Source organism: Argentina anserina, chromosome 7, assembly GCF_933775445.1.
Source record: "Argentina anserina chromosome 7, drPotAnse1.1, whole genome shotgun sequence".
Classification (NCBI taxonomy): domain Eukaryota; kingdom Viridiplantae; phylum Streptophyta; class Magnoliopsida; order Rosales; family Rosaceae; genus Argentina; species Argentina anserina.
Window position 1 is genome coordinate 15,993,676 of NC_065878.1, and position 19,997 is coordinate 16,013,672.

The 19,997-nt window shown below is 37.9% G+C and overlaps 5 protein-coding genes across 6 annotated transcripts in view; 2 read left to right on the plus strand and 3 right to left on the minus strand.

Moving 5' to 3' along the window:
- Positions 1 to 19,997, plus strand: part of LOC126801832 (exportin-2) — a 228,205-nt gene that overhangs the window by 26,049 nt on the left and 182,159 nt on the right. The gene's annotated exons all lie outside the window — the stretch shown is intronic.
- LOC126801846 (uncharacterized protein At4g00950-like) lies at positions 9,789 to 11,017 on the plus strand. Its single transcript, XM_050529316.1, has 2 exons — positions 9,789 to 10,550; positions 10,761 to 11,017. Exons 1-2 carry the CDS (start codon positions 9,927 to 9,929, stop codon positions 10,836 to 10,838), a joined length of 702 nt encoding a protein of 233 aa, XP_050385273.1. The 5' UTR covers positions 9,789 to 9,926; the 3' UTR covers positions 10,839 to 11,017.
- LOC126801850 (uncharacterized) lies at positions 11,255 to 15,367 on the minus strand. Its single transcript, XM_050529321.1, has 3 exons — positions 15,242 to 15,367; positions 12,329 to 12,411; positions 11,255 to 11,525 (listed from the first exon to the last, which is right to left on the minus strand). The coding sequence occupies exons 1-3, from the start codon at positions 15,318 to 15,320 to the stop codon at positions 11,496 to 11,498; spliced, it is 192 nt and encodes a 63-aa protein (XP_050385278.1). The 5' UTR covers positions 15,321 to 15,367; the 3' UTR covers positions 11,255 to 11,495.
- Positions 12,499 to 15,116, minus strand: LOC126801840 (ethylene-responsive transcription factor CRF6-like). Its single transcript, XM_050529307.1, has 2 exons — positions 13,291 to 15,116; positions 12,499 to 13,212 (listed from the first exon to the last, which is right to left on the minus strand). Exons 1-2 carry the CDS (start codon positions 14,198 to 14,200, stop codon positions 12,959 to 12,961), a joined length of 1,164 nt encoding a protein of 387 aa, XP_050385264.1. The 5' UTR covers positions 14,201 to 15,116; the 3' UTR covers positions 12,499 to 12,958.
- On the minus strand, positions 15,736 to 18,842 carry LOC126801838 (uncharacterized). 2 transcript variants are annotated; one of them, XM_050529306.1, is made up of 3 exons: positions 18,736 to 18,842; positions 16,582 to 17,479; positions 15,736 to 16,392 (listed from the first exon to the last, which is right to left on the minus strand). In XM_050529306.1, the coding sequence occupies exons 2-3, from the start codon at positions 17,451 to 17,453 to the stop codon at positions 15,930 to 15,932; spliced, it is 1,335 nt and encodes a 444-aa protein (XP_050385263.1). In that variant the 5' UTR covers positions 17,454 to 17,479; positions 18,736 to 18,842; the 3' UTR covers positions 15,736 to 15,929. The 2 variants fall into 2 exon arrangements, with proteins under 2 accessions (XP_050385263.1, XP_050385262.1); XM_050529305.1 differs by having other exon boundaries at positions 18,712 to 18,798.

The window sequence follows — 19,997 nt, forward strand, 5'->3', positions numbered from 1 at the left end:
TTTATTTATGACTTTTTTTAGAATGTTTTCTAATAATTCTTTTATTGTTTCAAACCCTTAAATTAGAGTATTATATTTTTTCTAATACAAGCCCGCAAGACTTGCCCCGTAAAAGCCCGCAAGGCCCAACCCGGCCCGCAAAAACCCGCAAGGCCTATTTTATATGGACAGATTTGGATCTTCGTATTTGTGAACATATCCGGCCCGGTCCATTGACAAGCCCTATCTAAAATAACCGACTACTATCTTTTTGAGCTAACTCTGTCTGAATTTTGCTCTTTGAGCAGAGAGAAAAATATGAAAAAGCATAAAAAGGTACCTAAAAAACAACTCCCTCCGAAGATGTCTTCCTCTCAAACCTTTTGGCTCCCACATTTGGTGGATTGATAGAGCGTTTTGTTAGAACGTCTATAAAATACCTTAAAAAACATCATCGTTAGTATAGAATAAGCAGTGATCGTTCAGTCCGGGGAATCAAAAGGGCCTCAACACTTATCATGTTATTGGGGGATTTGATTTGGATTCTAAAACTACAACTTAAAATAAATCATAAATTACTTATATACAATTGATCAACCATTCATCACATAACCAAAACACGAATTCTACTCAAGAAACATGTATGACACGCATAGAGCAACATATAGGCAGTGACTTATTTCGATTATATCTAAGTCTATTTCAATTCCAATTCTAATTAGAGTCCGAAGCGGTTCATCTAATCGTTAAGACTTCATAATTATTTAGAATCAACGAAGCGTTCAATCCTAAACATATGCTAAAAAGAGTCTAACTTCACGAAGCGTATTAGTTAAACACAAAGAAGCACATAAACACATTAAGTCGAATTGGAGACATATAAACATGCATGGCGTCACTAATCATGTTTAAACATGCAAATTCCTAGAACTATCACAGCCCTATATAAGTAGCAATAATTGAGACACGAAGCGCATAACTCGATCAAATACTACTTTGGTGAATGAAATCGCAACCCAAGAAGAGCCGTGGCCGTGGCTTCCTCAAGCATGTATTTAGATGCACAAGTTCAAGGAATAAATCGAAATAAAACCTAAAAACAATTCGGAAACCTACTGCCCTAAGTCATTATACATGGCAAACATACAAATCTCATGAGTTTATACAATCAAAACATAAAACCAAAGAAATCTGAATTTATGTTCTTCATATATAAAACCGAAAATCACATCCAAGAATTCATACAATGAAATCGAAAATTGCAGAAAACCTAAATAAAAATTACAAGCCATGGATGAATCACACATTAGAAACCTTGAAGGATGGAGCAAGATGAATTCGGATTTGGAGAGGCAAGAGGGTGAGCACGGTTCGGTGATGATGGATGAAGGTTTTTTGGCTTGAATTTTTTGGATGGATATAGGCAGCAATTCGGCCAGCTTTGTGAGAGAATGGCGATGCCAAATATGAAGGGAGACCGAGCTATATATAGAGGAACCAAGGGAGGAGAGGCTGCTCGGTTTTGGGCTGCTTGGTCCATCAATACACGGCTGTGATCTCTCCTCAATGAATGCATCGAATGGCTGCCCTTGTTCCTGTGTAATTTCAGTCTTTATCCCCTTGTTTATCTCTTCTATACACGGCATGACTCATCCTTTGCTGATTTGAATAGGCACGGCTGATCTCCTATTTTCTCTCAAGAGTCATGCACGACATGGACTCCTATTTCCTCTCCAATTCGTGCCTTATCTTCATCTCCCATCTTGCACGGCTGAATCATTTAATTACCTTGCAATTATCTCTTAAATCTGAAAATAAGAAAAGAAAACATAAGTAAGAGATAATACATTCGAAAATCATGTCCTAATCTAGACATTAGTTGTCTTAAAAAGACACATTTAATAGATGAGTTCAACTAGATTAGGAAAGTTTCTAATTTGCAAAAAGGAAACTTACTAGAATAAGTATGTTTCTAGAACAAGGAAGTTCAATTAAGAAAGTTTCGTAATAAGAGTTTGAGTTCAAGTAGGACTTTCCAAAATGGTACGTTTCCTAGTCTAACAAGGATCCCTAATGCAAACATGACTCTCAAGATATCGCCAATGCGACTAAAACATAGAAAGGTGAAGACTCCTAATTCAACTAGGTTTCCTAGTCCTATAAGGATTCCTACTCAAACTAGGACTCTAGACCAATTCTTCGTTTTTAACTCGTTTAAGCACAAATACACATCCATAACCGTCCAAGACTCCTATTGTGACTCAATGACTCGATATTACAACAATAAGGGTTAAGCAAAGTACAAATGGAGGTAAAAACATATTAAGAACGTAGCACAAAGTGCTCATATCATGGATTCATCTATCACCTCTGTAGTAATTGTAGGGGTGGGCATAAAAAACGGAAATCCCGATCCCGTCTCGATCTCGTCCCGAAATTCATAGGGACGGGACGGGACGGGACGGAGGTCTAAAAACGTTCGTCCCGTCCCGATCCCGTCCCGTTTCATAATAGTGGGACGGGACGTGGGACGAATAATTTCTATCCCGCTTCGTCCCGTCCCGTCCCACCTTTAATAAAAACTTAAAAATTCTTATATATTTGTATTAAAATGAAACTAATTTATGTTCTTAATAACTCCAAAATTATTTCAACTCAAATAATAATGCTAAATTATAATATTTTGAACATAATATGCATTTTTTTTGTTAAAATTTCATTATTAAATATTACTTTGTTAATGAAAAAGTAAAAATATAGGTTTTTATTTAACTTCATAGGAAGTTGGGATTTGTCCCGTCCCGTCCCGATCCCGTCCCGTCCCAACCGGGATTAATCCCGAGTGGGATGCATTCTTAAAAACCCTCATCCCGTCCCGATTCAAAAGAGTGGGACGGGACGTGGGATGAGCCCCGTCCCGTCCTATCCCGTCCCGTCCTATCCCGTCCCGTGCCCACCCCTAAGTAATTGTACCCTTTAGATGGTTAATGTGAGACTACCTGAGTACATGTTGTGATGACAGCGTGTTTGCAGTTTCAGCACAGTCCATGTATGATACCTGTTGTTTTATTTATTTATTGTTCAACTGTCAATTGCATGCTAAACAGTTCTATTCTATTTGAACTTCAGATAGTCTAAACTTTAGATATTTTTCTTCTTCTTTTTAGTGGAATTCAATATATATCTACGCATGTTCAGTTTCTAAAATACACCCCCAAGAAAAAACCTACTCTGTCCAAATCTTCTTTGGACCTCATGGACGTGTTTGGCAGACCAGACTAGATTGGAATAGTATCCAGCACTGACTTGGATTAGATTGGAAACAGATTAGATTTAGAGAATTCCAATCTTACTGGATGTTTGGAGAACCAGAGACAAGTTGGATTTCATTTCATTATTTCTTGAATTAATATTCAAAAAATAAATAAATTTAGACGATGGAGGTGGAGGATGCGTAGTCGGAAGTGGGGACCGGGAAAGGAGGGCGGAGGAGGTGTCTTAGGCGGAGACGAGGCCTGCTCTTGGTCATGGTGACGATGTTTCTATTGGCGCGAAGAATCTCATCTAACGACGTTGCGGTGTCAACGTCTAGGGCTTGAGCGCGTTCTCCACCGATATCTCGAATGGGACGGAGTTGTCGGCTCTGGAGCAGGCTTGGATCATGGGAGCTAAGTTAGCTAATGGGCGGTGGGAGAAAACGATTGAGCCTCTCCAAGGTTTGAATTGGTCGTCAGGTTTACGGATGCGAGTCGGGCCAGGACGACGGACTGGAGGCCGGGGGAAGGAAGAGCCGGCGGATTAGATCGACAACGTAGGATTTGACAGTGAGGGCAGGGAAGGCGGCGGTAGTGAGAGGAAGCAGCGGTTGGGGGCGGAGAAGCTCCTCCTTGGGAAGATTAAGGAGGTTGGGGTTACAAAGAGACTAGAGAGACGAACTCGTATTTCTGGGTTGAGTATTGAATTTGGATGGATAACTTAAATCCCACCATTTTAGCAGGATTTGAAATGAAGGTCGGACAAGATTTAAGTTTTCCAGTAGCAAGAAATCTCAACTTCCAAACAGACCAATTAGCCGGATAGGATTTATGTTTGCCTATCTGTTCCCTATATCAGGGCAAACAAACACGGCCTATATGTTCTCGTAGGAAAAATGAGATTTTTCTAAAAGTTTTTAAGCTCCCTCCTTTCCACTTATATAGAAATCATACATTTGCAAGTTCACATTCATTAGCTTGTACAGTAAAATAAAATGAATAATTTTCTTCGCACCCAACTATTCTCCCCTTAATTTTTACTCTTCGACCCTTCTCTTTTCTTTTCTTTTCTTTGTGGCTTTGTTCTGTCTCTACGGGAAGCCCAGATGAAGTGGCCGGCTTGGGCCAAGGCAAAGCAAGTCTGCGTGTTGGGCTTAACAAAAAAAGGGCCTCTAATGTTTTTATTATATATGTGATATTAAAAAAAGATTATTAAAAAAAAGAAGGTTGCTCACTTGCTCGGTGTAGGGATTATGGAACAACAATAAAAAAATATGGGGGCCTCATTACTTCAATAATACACTAAATACCTAAGAAGCACATACATGGAAAAATGGCTGTGTATCGAACAGACACGCCAAAATACATATGAATATGTGTATCTTATTTGGATACGAAATAGACACATGCGTATCCTACACGGACACGCAAACATATACGTTTGGTGAAACTCCAAGATTGAATCAATTGATTGATTTAATTCTCTTCTCTTATGAATTCCTAAATGTTTGTAAGAATACCTAAGATTTCGAAGTAGAAATTGTTAGAGAGATGACCCTTAACTTATAAAGACGCATGTTCTTGATTCTTGAATGTCTGGTTTTGAACTCCATCATGGCTTGATCGAAATAAGGAGTGAACAATCTTTGGGTGTTGGTAGATTTGAAGCTCCGCAATAGAGATTTGGGAAGGATAGAGTCAAGAGAGGTGGGTGGGTGAGTGGGTTCTTCTTCTTATTCTTCTGGGTTAGATGGCAGCCGGTGGTTGTGGTGGTCATTTTGGATAATGAGGGGTTATGAGGCAGAAACGAAGGGAAAAGGTTATTTTTGAAAGGAAGGAAAGGGTTCTTTAATCACCAAATTACCAATTATTCACAGGCTTTTATTGCTCATATCAAATTTGTCAAAATTTTGTCTTTAAGAACCCCAAAATTTACTCATTAATTGATGGTTTTCTGAATCTCTATCAATATTTGAACCCGAGTTTAATGTTATTTGTCAAATGAATTAATAAATTTATGATTTATTATAAAAAAATTTAGCTAAAATTTATGCAATTATATTTATATTAAATACAATAATATTTATTTGATGTGTCAACCACGTATCCGTATTTCATAGCTCAAAACACTCGGTGGAAATAAACAAAAGAGAGTCATAGTTAAAAAATAGAGATTGAGTGATTTGACTATGATATCTATAGAAAAAGACATAGTTAGCAGTATCTTTGCATCTAAAAATGCAAGATGCGTGCATTATCTTTCGGTGATACTTTTATATAATTTATTTCGTTATATGTTATGTTTTTTTTCTTGTTTGTCATGCATTTATTTAGGGGCCTCCAATTTTTTTCACCTTGAGGTTTTTTTGACATAGGGCCGGCCTGCCCGGATGCCTTCTTCTTTTCTTATAATATCAGAAGGCCAAGGCTTAGCTTAATTGGTTTGTGATCTTACTAAATTGAAGATCATGAAAGAACAGTGAACATGTAACTCCATATATAGTTATAAGTGGGCTATTAAAATAGGGTCATGTGATCAGTTCAGGAGTAGTTTTCTGTCAGTAAAGAAAGTTTCATGCTTTTTGTTTTTGTTGCTAAGAAATTGAGTGGGAATGTGAGGTTAAATGTTATGGGTCAATGCTTTGGATTTACAAGTGTGGTACGATGCGGATCATTGCCAAGTAGAGCATTGATCGTACCTTTCACATTAAGGCACCCATCTATTTGAACTCTTTCAGCTGTAGAGCACATACATTCAGTTAGAGTTATCATAATGCGTGATACGTATATAAGCATTTGCTCGGGTCAAATCATTAATGGATTTGTAACCTTGAAAATTGAGATAATGCATGTAGGTCGAATACTCGAATCCTTCAATGATCGGAGACCTTGAAATTACAGCGAAGATAATTGCTCATCTTTCCAGGCAAGGCAGTCTTCTCCTAGATCAATTAGGACAGTTGGAGAGGCCTAGATTATTGTGGGTGATTAAATCTGGATGCAAGTGAAGTGTAAAGACTCAAAGACATTGAGCAATACGTACTATACTTCTGAAGATAAGTAGATTAGCAGTTGTAGTTCTTTTCCTGTACATGTGTAGTTAGGCCTAGTTTAGTTTCGCTGAGTTTCTACGACATTTCCATTTTCCAATCAATCAATCTCTTGTAGAGTTATAAATTGATAATTTCATATTGCATCAAGTCTAGCAAAGTCGTATATACTCCATTTCCGATCCGTTATGAGCTAGTTCAAAACTTCTGAATGGACAAATTTACACTAGAAGTCATTGATCCTCATGTCCAACTTCCCCGGTTACACCACAAAGTACATGCTAGCTTAATGCAAATCCATCTTGAAATTACAAGAACATAGGTATCCCAAAAATTATTATTTAGATCAGATAGAATCAAACTCAAGACATTGCACCCAGGTTTTAGATGATTTAATCTGTACCACGTAAAAAGACAAAGAAAAAGCCCCTCTCAACATTCAATTGGGATATGAGCATGCAAGACTGGTAACAACTGCACAATCTGTTAAGAACTTTTTTTGATTCGCTTAATTGGACCTAGCTCAAAGGCTTAAAGCCACATCTACCCTAAAAACAAGACCGATTCGTAAAACATTGAAATGCTGAAGATGAAATGAAGCAGGACATGATGAATGTTGTAGCTATCTTTGGGGATTTTAATAAGCACAGCACTTAAGCTTATTATAATGGGCTTCATAAGCATGATTTGCTACTTATCGTTGCCATCACCCTCTTCCACTGCAAACATTCTTTTTCTTGTTTTAGTCGCTTTTTGCATTTCGGTTTAGAGGGGGATGCAATGATTAAGTTTTAATCATTGTCATCTCTAAACCTACCAATTAAAATTTGGCAATGATTTTGGATTCGGCTAGTGTTTAACAATTTAACATTGATTACGTACTTCTGCTTCATTATATAATATAATTATCATTTCAATTTCTTGCACTCCACTACTTCAGCTAAATAATTTAGGAAGTGTTTTTGGTTTGTTCTTCATTTGAAACATGTCAAATAAAGTGTACAGAGGAAAAGGAAATAAAACTAACTATTTTGAAGGTAGTGAATTACATCAAGCCTCAGTCCAAATAGAGATCAAAGCCTTTTTCTCTCTATGTCATAGCAAATCTGTCTCTCTGGTTAATTATGAAAATGACAAGATGAATTTCTCTTTATTTTTCCCTTGACTTTTGCACCAGGATTATGACAATTAGTGGCAAAGCTGTCTTCAACACTCGTATCACAACCCTAAATTGACATTTCCTCATATAGTGGTAGTGTGTGGCTTCACCTCTCTGCCATTACTAGCCCTGATAGCACTCTCCAATATGGACTAGATTGTGTGATGTAGCTCACTGACTTTCGTTTCACTAACTAGACTTCTGCTTATAACTGTCACCAATTTTCTTAATGCTTGAAATAGTATAGGTAATTTCCTTCACAATGAAAAAGAAGGTCCAATTTTCATTTTCTATGATCCTTGGTAAAATATAATGCCAATGAAGAGGAAGCTAAGGCCATCTCAAGAGGGCAACAATGAGCTCTTTAATCTATTTTATCAGATTATGGACTCCAGTAAGTAAAAGTAAAGAGGGCTAAAAGTGTGTCCAAGTCCACAAGGGGATTAAGAGGGCTGAAAGTAGCCCTGGAGGTGGCTAACTCACTATCGATTATATTTTATAAATGTTATTACCTATTTGCATGCATTACAGAAAACAAATGGAAAGCTGAAATTTCAACTTATCTTAATTTTGTTATCAATCATAAGTTGTGTTATATATGTCATCAATTGCGGTGGATTTTTTTTGAATCAAATAACAACTAAATTGTATTTCAACAAGCAGAACTAAGATAATATGTCCGAAGGAGTTATCTCTTTTGAATAAACAAGCTAATTATCCTTAAGAAAATTAGCTGACAACTAGCAATTCCTAAGTAAAATTATCTAACAAAATTAAGATTTCACCCACTTTTTCATGGTCATGAAGCACAAAACTAACATAATACAATTGATGTAGAAGACAAGATAAATGTTTCACAACCATCCATTGTAAGACTGCACGACGATTCAAACTTAAAATAAATAGGCAGAGGGAGTGATATCCCCTCTACCTTATTTTCTACAAGATCAGTAGCATCTTGGATCTTGGATCTTATCCATCAGTCTTCCATGTCTAGAAAATTGGGTCCAAACCCAATGAAGGCCAAGAGAATTCAATGCCGACAACAACATCAACACTCTTCCTCTAACTTCTCTTATGCTCTGGATCAAACCATAGCCTTCGGCGCACTAGATCAGGCCGCTCCAGATCTTGCCACCGCCACCAACAACCACCATGGGAGCAGATTTCCACAATTCAGCCATAAGAGCCCACTATCACCACTGATTGGCTAGATGATTGAAATTCCCAGTCTCCTTTCAAAGTTTGGCGATAGGGTAGACAAAAGATCATGAACCCTTTGGATTCTTTAATGGGGGAGGAAAGAACCACCCCTTTTGGTCTTTGTGCCGCCGCCGCTAGGGTTGGCAAGGTTTGAGAAAATGTTTTCCCGAGAGAGAGGGAGAGAAAGAAACATCAAATATGAAAAGATGATATTAATTCAATTTTGGTAGATTTTACATATAGTCAAATATGATATTAATTATGCTTAATTGAACAATTAATCTCCAAATTCTTTATAAAGATATTATTACACTAAACATACATAGATATGGCATCCAAATGTACACCTTGATATACACATTTTAATTACATATCTTTGTATGAATAATATAAATTATTTATAACTAATAAAATCAAAATTTTGGAAAAATATAATAAAGTACCATTACATATTTAGAAGGGTTAGCCCTCTCTTATTCAAGATGATAATAGATTCATGAATAAAATATATTTCCTATGAGGGCTAAAATATAACTCTGGCCTCATTATAGACTCTTCTCCTACCGGAGATGGCCTAAGGTTATCCTTTTGAGGCCTTCAACTCCAGCTGATGCAGTTGCATTGAGAGTTGTGTCTGGTCTTGGGTGGAAATTGTAAGTGACTTTTATTGGAAAGGACTTGATAGAGTAGCTAAACTCCAAGACATACTCAAGTGTTATTATTCTCCAACACAGGTTGGCATCCTATGCTTGGGCAGTTTTGCTGCATAGATACCCGATACGCCATTTTTTAAATATAATTAATTTATTTTTAATGTGTTTATTTTTGATAAATAATTATATGTAAATAAATTTTTAACATATTTATCGGTTACATATTAATTATACCTAATATGAAATTTATAATTTAGTATGTCCATGACCACAATAATAATCAGATAGCTACCCTTTGATCTTGACAATTGGTAAAAATATCTCATGACTTGTGTCAAATCCTCATCTGGTTGGTTGAGCAGCACACTGAAGTCCTTCTCTTGTTTTCCCTAAGAAGAGGGGAACTGGGATAAAAGCCAAACACAGGTTTCACCACCCCAAGAGTAGGTGCACTAAAAATTCAGTCTTTACTAGACTCCACTAATTACTAGATATGATGACCAAAAGAGCTGCCATTTCTCTGTGATCACTTTTCTTCTCTCTTCTCCATTGTCTCTCCTCCTCTTGTTCACTCCAAAGCCAACTCCTTTATGCTACAATTCACCGTAGAGAAGCCAGTTAGAGAGGCATGGGATCTGAGGCCGAGCCAGAGTCACCAAAGCTACCCTTGTTCTCCATATCACACATACAGTCAAATGAGCCTTCTGGGTACCTAACCCCACCCTTCTACAGTTCAGTTTCAGTTCCATTCAGATGGGAAGAAGAGCCAGGGAAGCCAAGGCCTTGCACAGACCTTGCAACCATACCAAACCCAGTTGACTTGTCCCCAAAGTGCTTGGAACTCCCTCCAAGGCTGTTGCTTGAGACCAAACTGCTCTCACCCACCACAGTGTTGGAGGGTCCTTATGTGGGCAGGTCAAGGTTTCAGTCCTCTTCTTTTAGGATTGTGGGGAGGGATTGTTATGGCTCTTTTAGCCCTGATCATGAGATATCAGATCAGCTTGGTGCTTTGGTCTTGAGCAAGAATGGGGTTAATGAAAGAGGGTGGTTTGATTCATGGGGGAGGAGGGTCTTGAAGGGTAAAAGAGAGGCAGGTGGGGCTAATTATGTCTTGCCATCTTCTGTAGATGGAGAGAGTGATGGTGGTGGTGGTGGCAGTGTTGGAGAGAGTAGCAGCTTCAGTGTGAAGAACACAAGGCATAGAAGGGCTAGGAGCTTTTCCAATATCTCTCATTCAAAGCCTCATTTCTGGGTACATCTCTTGTTCTCATCATTTTTCTATTTCTAGTTATTTTGTGTTCTAGCTTGTACTTTCACTTGGCCAAAATTATCAATTTGATAGATAAGGTATGAAATCTAGTTGGTTGTGATTCTGTGTACTTGAAGGAACTTCTCAGAATTTCAGTTCTGGGGTAGGACTTAGTTATTTGTAGGTGATGCAAACCTAGTTTCACTTTTGCAGGCAACTATTTACCAAGGTTTGAAGCAGGTGGTTCCATGGAAGAGTAGGAAATCAAAGCAAGATGGGATTGTGATGTAGAACTCTGGACACCGTAGTATGTGTTCCATGTTATTTAACTCCTATCAACTGTTGTAGTGCTGTAATATTATTTATGTGAAACCAAAACAACACCGAGTCCGGAAATGTGGGTGGACTTTGTATTCAGTTACTCAGTTAGTCCCCATAGGGACATTTGAAATGAATGCGTTTTGGAGAAATGTAGCTTTGCTGTCTTGCTTTCTTCTCCGTTGGCAACTTATCACTGGCAGCATTCTTGGTTAGGAACTTAGGCTACACAGATACACTACTGCTTATCCAGGCAAAACTGATTGTTTTCCGTTGTAATGATTTGTGGAGTGGGGAAGTTACTGAACTGGAATTCATCCCATTGATATGCAAACATGTCAACTGGTTAAAGCCAATGTCGAGCACTTTATAAGAAGCAACGAGAGATGTGTATACAAGCCATTCAAAGTTCAAACCAAGAACTAAATTCACCAAGGGTGGGGAGAGAAATTTCAGTTCATAAAAAAATAGATAATTGTCACCATGAATTAACATGGTAATGATAACCATTCATACGCCTAAAAACGTAGAAAATGATTCAAGATTTATCTCCATACATGATTGTCACGCTTATTACATTGCTAACAGGAAAAGAGGTGTTCTTTAATGGTCACTTGAATCATATCAGCTCTATTTTTTACCCGTCATACCTGCAACCACCTGCAAAACATGCTCAGGTATCAATATAAAATGCTCTTCATTTGAAATGTTTGTTGTTTGAAAAATTCTGAATAGTTGAGGCTAGAGAATCTACTTGGTATTAAAACAAACATTCTCCTGATGTAGCTGATTTAAGTTGATAAAATTCCAGATACATTAAGTCCTATTTGAGAATCCAAATTGGATTTACCCAATCAAATCATGTAGAACGATTTTAAGGGAGAGCCAGTTGAGAGAATCCTATAGTTCTACACTTCCTATCATTTTGTTTCAACTACGATTGGCTTCTAAAAAGTACATAACCAAACCATGTTGACTATATTCCACAAGGAAGCACTGGTGGTGGATATTCTATATCTTTCTGTTCCTATCCTTCTTAACTTGGCTGTTAGAGTACATAACCAAGCCATGTCAACCTATTATTAGGTGAGGCTTCTGTGGCGACAAACCCAATTATAGCCTGACAAGATGGAATATACTAATCTAAATATCTAATTATATTCATACTCCTTAAAAGGGTTTACCATGAAAGCACGTTGGTGGTCAGTTTCTTGAATTCGAGGAATCACTAATCAGGCAATAATGTCTTTTCCATTTCCCTCATAACAGTTTACTCATCTTACTCATACATTAAAGGTTGGGAATGAAAATGGACAAACAACATAATAGATATAAGTACTCTAATGTGCATAATTTGATGAAAAGTGTACTCACATACATACATACATACATACATACATACATACATACATACATACATACATACATACATACATACATTATAAAAATGCATTGATACTCACATCACTTAAGGCAGGCTGAGGGACTTGCTTAGAAGCTTCAAAGGAATCTAACATTGGCCTCACCACAGCTGGAAGGAAGAGTCCTGCAAATTTAATGAACAAAAACAATCAGATGAAGATACTCAGTCTATAAATTAAAGACATAGGAACCACCAGAGGATGCCAAGATTCATCATTTCTCTCAGAAATCATAACACAATAGACTATAGTTTCATCCTCGCAATATAACTGAAGTAGAACAGTCCACTTTCCAGAATTAAAAGACACAATATCATTCTATTACAGAATATTTCTATGCTGAAGAACGTTTTAATCTTTTTAGCAATGTCACTTTTGTTAAAGAATTTTTGCAAGACGAACAAGTTTAAATACAGCTAGTCACTCTGCTCTTTATAACAATCTGAGAGTTTAAATCCAGGACAGCTCCACTGAAAAACTCTCTCCAGAGACAAAATTAACCTCTAGACCACTCAGACGTTTTCCAATACTTTTGGTTTAGTAAAGTCTAAAGTTCTTAGTTTATATCTACAACTAAATTGTTAATTACAAAACCCATGGTTACTGTAATCAAATTTAATTTTAAATTAAACCAAGTAAATCCTTCTTGTATAATTGGCACTGGTCACCAAATCAATCAAAGTCAAGAGAGGGAAGACTGATAACCCACCATTCATCATCGCAAGCAGGATAATCAACTATGTCAGTCATACCATCAAAATACCGATCCAAGCATTCCAGCATGTAATTATTAACAAGCCCAATATTCAAATGTACTTCTGGCAACAATGTTGGCTTCTCAAAAGCCTTCAAGTTGCATTGCCCTTCTTCAAAATCTGGTGGCACAGCGCCTTCTTGTCTAGAAACCTGCAAAGTGGACTCTTCATCTGACTTTGTGAGACGAATATTTAGTGCTGTTCTAGAAATATCGAGAACAGATGAGGGTGATGGACGAGAGAACACACTTTTGGTGTCTTCATATGAAACAGGTTCAATAACAGCATCAGCTGAGAAATCCTGACTCCCCTCTGATAAATGATCCCCTTGATAATTATGCATGGTCTCACACAGTCCCTTGGCCTTGTCTGATAATTGCCACTTCTCAAGATTATTCTTAGTCTTTTTCATTAACTGTATGTTGTCAAACTCGACCCTCTTTATCTGATAAGCTTTAGCAGCCTCCAAGGCAGTAGTATAAGTGCCAAGCCATACTCTAGTCTTTCGAAATGGATCTCGAATCTCCGCTGTATATTTTCCCGATTTTCTACGATGAACTCCCTTATATTTGTTACCACATCTTCGGATTTTCTTACTGTTGCCAGACTCGACCATCCTTTTCTCATGAGCAATAACAGCCTTAGCAGCCTCCTCTGCATATGTTCTTGATTGTTTATGCTGGACTCCCATATTGGTGGCACATGTTTGAGTTTTCATTAAATTGTCAAACTCAACCCTCTTTTTCTGATAAGCCATAGAAGCCTCCTCTGCAGTACCATAAGTGCCAAGCCACACTCTAGTCTTTCTAAATGGATCTCGAATCTCCGCGGCATATGTTCCGCATTGTCTACGCCGAACTCCCTTATATTTGGTGGCACATCTTTGAGTTTTACTACTGTCATCAAGATCCATACAATCACCATAGTTGGTACCACAGGTGTTGCAATTTAATGAAGTATTTGCCAATGATTTACATGGAGCACCTCCAACCAAGATCTCTGAAATAACACGCTTATTACACACTGATCTATTTTTCTTAACATTACATTCCGTATCATTTTCAATCGAACAATCAGTGGCATAGGGATCATCATATATGATACGAATTCTCTTGGTGGGACTTGTATCATGCTCTTTGCTTGATTGCTTCTTCTTCATAGTCTCCCGTTCAATATCGAGATTCAAGACTTGAGTTTGAGTTTTACGGTTAGACACCTCTAAACCTATAAACCAAAGTGGCAAAAGAAAAAAAAAATCTATAGGAACATCACAGGAAAAAAAAGCCTATCCGTCTAGCAAAGTCTGTTAGAAAACCAAAAAATTTCTAAGATAGAAAAGAGTGTTTCTCATATACTACTCTAGAAAAGAAAAGAAAAAAAAATCCTTTTGGCTTTTGAACTAGATGTAAGGAAAAAAAATAGCTCTTTTTTTAGGCTATGCCAGCGAGACAAGGATTGCTTGCAATAGCTAAGAACAGAAACAAGGTATGTTGTGTACAAGAGAGAATGAGTTGTGTGTAAGAAACAGTGAGTTGAGTTTAAGAAAAAATTATGGGGAGGTTCGGAGCTTCTTTAACTTTCCAGTTATATAGACCATGTCACCTTCCTGTTTTCTCAAGGAACCCCTATCTCGGTGCATAAGAGAGCTAAGAAGAAACAACTCAGCGCGACGACACTGCTTTATCTCAGTCCCCCAACTACACATTCCTCAGCTTGTACTCCCATGTACCCACCATCTGCATTCTCCATTACGACTACCAAGCGAATTTGGTCAATCCTAGAGCTCAGTTAGCATCGTTGTTCCGCCAAAATAAGGACATCATTACTCTCCTAGGCCAAAGCTACCGAATAACACCAACAAACAAGTAATCCAAAGCCTTAAGATTCCTTTGGTGACTAGAACAATTTCAACACTCCCTAGATAAACAAAAAGCGATGAACTTGGCGGCACAGAACCAAGACCAAAGTAGCTTCAACGAGCTGTAAAAGGTTAAAGATTAAGGCTTTATCACTACATCGTTCAAAGGAAACAAATTCATGATCTGGGTCCAATCTCATAATCAAAATCCCACAAAATCTGTAAAACATTGCTCATAAACTTGAAAGACTCAATCTATATAGAAAAGTCCCAAATCAAATTAAGGGTTTAGAAATCAAGTAGAGAGAGAGAGAGAGAGAGAGAGAGAGAGAGAGAGTATACCGACGCCAGCAATGAGACAAGAAGCGGCGACGACAGGCTCTTGTACGACGAACATCTTGAGCTTCTCCATCACTCCCATATCTCGCTCTGTTGTGTTTCTCTTTGTGAGAGAGTTGAGCTCTTTGTTTTGTTTTGTGACTTTTGTCTGCGACAACAACTTGAAGCTGAAAATAGGATCTAATTGTTGATGGGTCGGATTGAAACCAATAACAACCCGTCCCCCGACCCGCCCCGACCCGACCCATACAACTTATATTTCAAATAATACTAGTGTATACTTTTTTTTCTAGTTTCAATTTGAGCTTTAGTAATGAGCTGATATGCTGCTAGAATTTATTTATTTTTGGTCTGATATGCTGCTAGAATTAAAGTTCACATTTGATGTGGCGATACAACGATCTACTGTACTATTTAAGCAGATCATATTTAAAGTAAATGCGAGTTTAGTTAAACAGAATGCTTAAACTTTGGACAATTCCCACCATGTCTACTCATACAATCAAACGCAAGATGCACATATTGAGCCTCAAGCAGAATTTACAGAATCTCTCCAGTAATCACATGATTTGCACAAACCTCAGAAATTTACACTCGAATGTAATACACAGGTGAGGAGATTTACCAACAGATGGAATTTTGAACAATCTCACTAGAGGAAGCATAAATTGGTCAGCACTACTTAACAAGCCTACAAATTAGGTAACATCCACCCCACAGTCCATCCTAGGAACAAGCCAGCACCAACAAGACCGAACCCCAATGCAAGAGCGACAGCATACTTGGTAATGTCGTATCCAGGGTCAACCCGCCTGCTTCTTTTACTCTTGGGAACTTTACGCCAGCTCTTGCGTGATTTCCGGCCTTTGCTTGACATCCAAGGAAGGATCACTGGTAGAACAGAGGACCCTCCCTGGTCCTTGTTCTTAATCACATAAAGGGTTTCCAGCTGCAGCAGTTGGAACCACTGCTTATAGGCAAAGAGCTGAGACGCTTGTTTTAAAAAGAGCTTAAAAATATGTTCCTTCTCGGCATAAGCTTGCTTGGCTGCCTTCTCAGCTTCCCTTGCTCGTGTTTGAGAATGGCATAGTGCTTCGATTAGCTGAGCTTTGGTTGGGTCACCCTCAGTAAGTTTTTGCAGATCTATCAGATCCCTGTAAATAGTAACTTAGAGAATTCAGATCGCCACAAACTGAAGGTTGAGGATACATATATAGGAACGTCAAAAGAGTAATAAAAGCTAGATTAACTAACTATTGATATGATTGTAGCACGTGAACCTACAATGTTATGTAAAATATGTGTATAAGATGTGATAATTCATGAAAAATCTGGTTACTAACCTAAATGATGAATTTGACTGTTCCTCATCAGCTGTGTCTCCATTCTTCTCACGTATTATCCCAATATCAGCAGAACCCTTGGGAAGACCACTGGCTTGAACCTTCCTTTCTAAAGATGTCCCCAGTATCCCATCATGGTCAGAAAACCCAGCATATGGATGTCTCTTATGATACAGTTTCTGAGGTGGGGGAAGATCACAGTTCTCAATATGGTCAAGTGACTTCTGTGCAACCAAGGAGGCCAGTTCATCTCTATCAGTTGTCCGCCACCAAGGTTCAGTCCTCCCACCTCCCATCCAAGGATATTCTGGTTCATAAGATATCTCCTTCAGCTGTTTTGAATCTGGGCAATTAATGGTGTCCATCCCCAATTTTTCATATTTTTCCCTCATGACCTTGTACTGAAGTCCCTGCATATTCTCACCATATTCGGCATCTACATCTTTCTTTTGGACTTCATAACCTGTCTTCATACAATCACCATTAGTATATTCTCCTTTACGTTGATTTCCTTCACTGTTTTTGGATGTCGGTTTTACAAACCCAGCTCTCAATGTTTCTATGTCAGTTTCCAATGCATTTAACTGTTCATTGGTCAAATCTTTTTGGTAGCAATAGTTAGGTTGCATTTGCAGCCACCATCTTGTGTCTGGGGGTAGATTGGAATATGAACGATTCCTACTAATAGGCATGAAGCCAGCACCAGGATGATCTAATCCCTCTGTAGCAGTGGCAGGCCCAGCATCCACTTGCTTGGTTGTTGAAGATGAGGATTGGCAACAAGCTAATTTGGGAGCTCTTTTTGCGTCTTCTTGGACGAAACACCTATTAGCTGTTCTCTGCCACAAGGCCCTTGCTTCTGCCCCCGCCATCACTTTCAAATTGTGTTCATTTGACTCTGGAAAAGAAGAATATCCCATGTATTGTCAACAAAAAAAATGTAAAGAGAACAATACACTTATTTTGTTCAATCTGACAGAAATCTACTCTTTTTAATACCAGTGACACAGTATGGAGGGTGAAGAAACAATACGTGAGCAGATGACTCTAAAAACATATTCGATAGCTTCACAGACCCTATTTCTCCTAAGATAACATATTCGATAACTTCACATATTGATTTCACTTACGTAATGTAACAAAATTGTATACATGGACTGAACCATGTAATTTCAACAATAGTCTCTTGATGTAATTTCTTAATCTTTTGTTTTCATTAGGGACTAAACCATCTCAGATACCTCCAGACAAACCACTGAATCTCCTGTGTAGCAAGGGAAACATGGGGTCGAATTCCTAACTGCAAATTTCAAAGCAAAATCCCATTTTTGGAATGAACTAAGAAATCTACTAACCATATCTACTTACACAGGTATGAAATATGTCAATTACCTACTGTATGAACAATTCATTACTATATCAGTACGGCCAGACACAACGGAAATTCAAGAACATGCTCAACTAACAACAAACAGCCCATAGTACTTGCAAGAATCAACATAAGCCAGAACAGTTCAAGAATGTTGCGTTGTGAGAACCATTATCTCCATTTCAGGATCAAGGCTTGAGCATTAGGTATGGGCCTCAGAAATGATAATCAAAACTGAAATTTGGCACTACGCAAATGGGAAATAAACTAACTTGTGCTTGAGACAAACTTAAGTCATCAAAAACCAAACTCATAAGACACAATAAAAGAAAGCCATCCTTCCTTGATATGTCACTCATCAAACACTTTTTCAACAAGATACCCAAATCCAAATGCTTAAGGTATCTCATTGACCTCTATAACCTCCAAACACACCACGAAGGCACCAAGCAACAATTCTAATAAAACTGCCAACACTAAGCAACAAATTACACCAAAACCAAAACAGAGGTACAATGAACCACAATAAAGAAAATCAAACCCTCATAAACTCATATCGATTAACAATGAAAGATTGCTTTTTGGGTACCAACACTAACAGGAAAGCTATCCAAAGTTATAACATTTCATCATTTACAAACAAACCCAGATGAAAAAACCTGATCAATAACCCAAAAAACCATCAAAGACATAAACTTGAACACCACAGATGAATGAAAACACAAACAGAAACCCTCAAATTCAACACAGAAAAAATAGACCTGAAGTGATGGTGAATTGGGTACCTTGCTGGATCCAAAGAGCTCAACTAAACCAACAAGATAAATGTTACAGCTCTCAAATTCAACTCTTAAGACGAAGAAGAAGAAGAAGAAGACCCATGTCAGAAAAAAGGAGCAAGCTTTGGGTTTCAGTTTATCATTTCTTCTTATAAAGCCACGCTTGCTATGCAAGACAGAGCTTCACAATGAAGAAAGCGACGCCGTTTTGGTTTCATTAGAAACCGTGCTGTCGTTTTCGTTGGGGCTCCATGTTTCATTATTTGGATTTTTGAATTACTATAAATCCAGCTTTGAACCAAGCGGCTAGATTTGTGCCGGGTGGGTAGTGATGGGGATCAGAGGGCGGTGGGTGGGTCCACGTAGAAAATTGGATAGGATTGGGGTCATGGGTGAGGAAAATGGTAGATCCGACCCGGGGACCTGGAGTTAGTTCTACGGGTTCTTCCATGAGAGTAGATGAACACGTTAGGATAAAATACGAGCAAACAAAAATTGGCATCTATATGCTAGACTCCATGAATAAATGAGCTTCAGTCTGCAATCTGCAATGTGAAATTTGGGCATGGAATAGAAAATGCTAGAGCTCACGAGCTTGCTTTATCCTTCCATTGTAATATACTATACTGTAGATATTTTTTCAATAAACATATCAATGAATTTAAAGTTATATGTGTATTATATGAGAAATAGATATTCGATTTCATATCATGCGTGAAGAAAAAAACTTCAAAAAATATATCGAATCTCGATCAATCTTACCTTAACTGCCTTTGTGTTTCTTGGTCTCTTGGTACTTGCACATATTACCGATGTTTAAGCTTTTGTTTCTGTAAAAGTTATATGAAAACAGAAGTTATGTTGATCAAATTTATATAAATGATGCACAGTCACATCACCGGATATATGGTATGAGAAGAAAAAAGATGTAAGCTTCAGGTAGGTGGTCGATATCCTTAAGTCAGATGGGACTGCTATGATAGTGTCCCATAGTTATTGCATGAAAAATCCCCTTTGAGCAGGAATTGATAGAGAAACCTAAACTTTAAGGCCACCTGAATCTAGTTTTCCAGTGTGTGTGCCCACTGTTTATGACTATAGTTGGGGCATCAAAGTTACATTTCTGAGTCTTAAGTTTGGCAAGCAACAGGTGACGTATAATGGAAGCATTGTAGACTTAATGGTAAAAGGCTACAACTGTTTTAGATTAGAGACCTCTATGATTAAACAAAGTATGGAGTTGCCACATATAGAGCTTCCATGACACG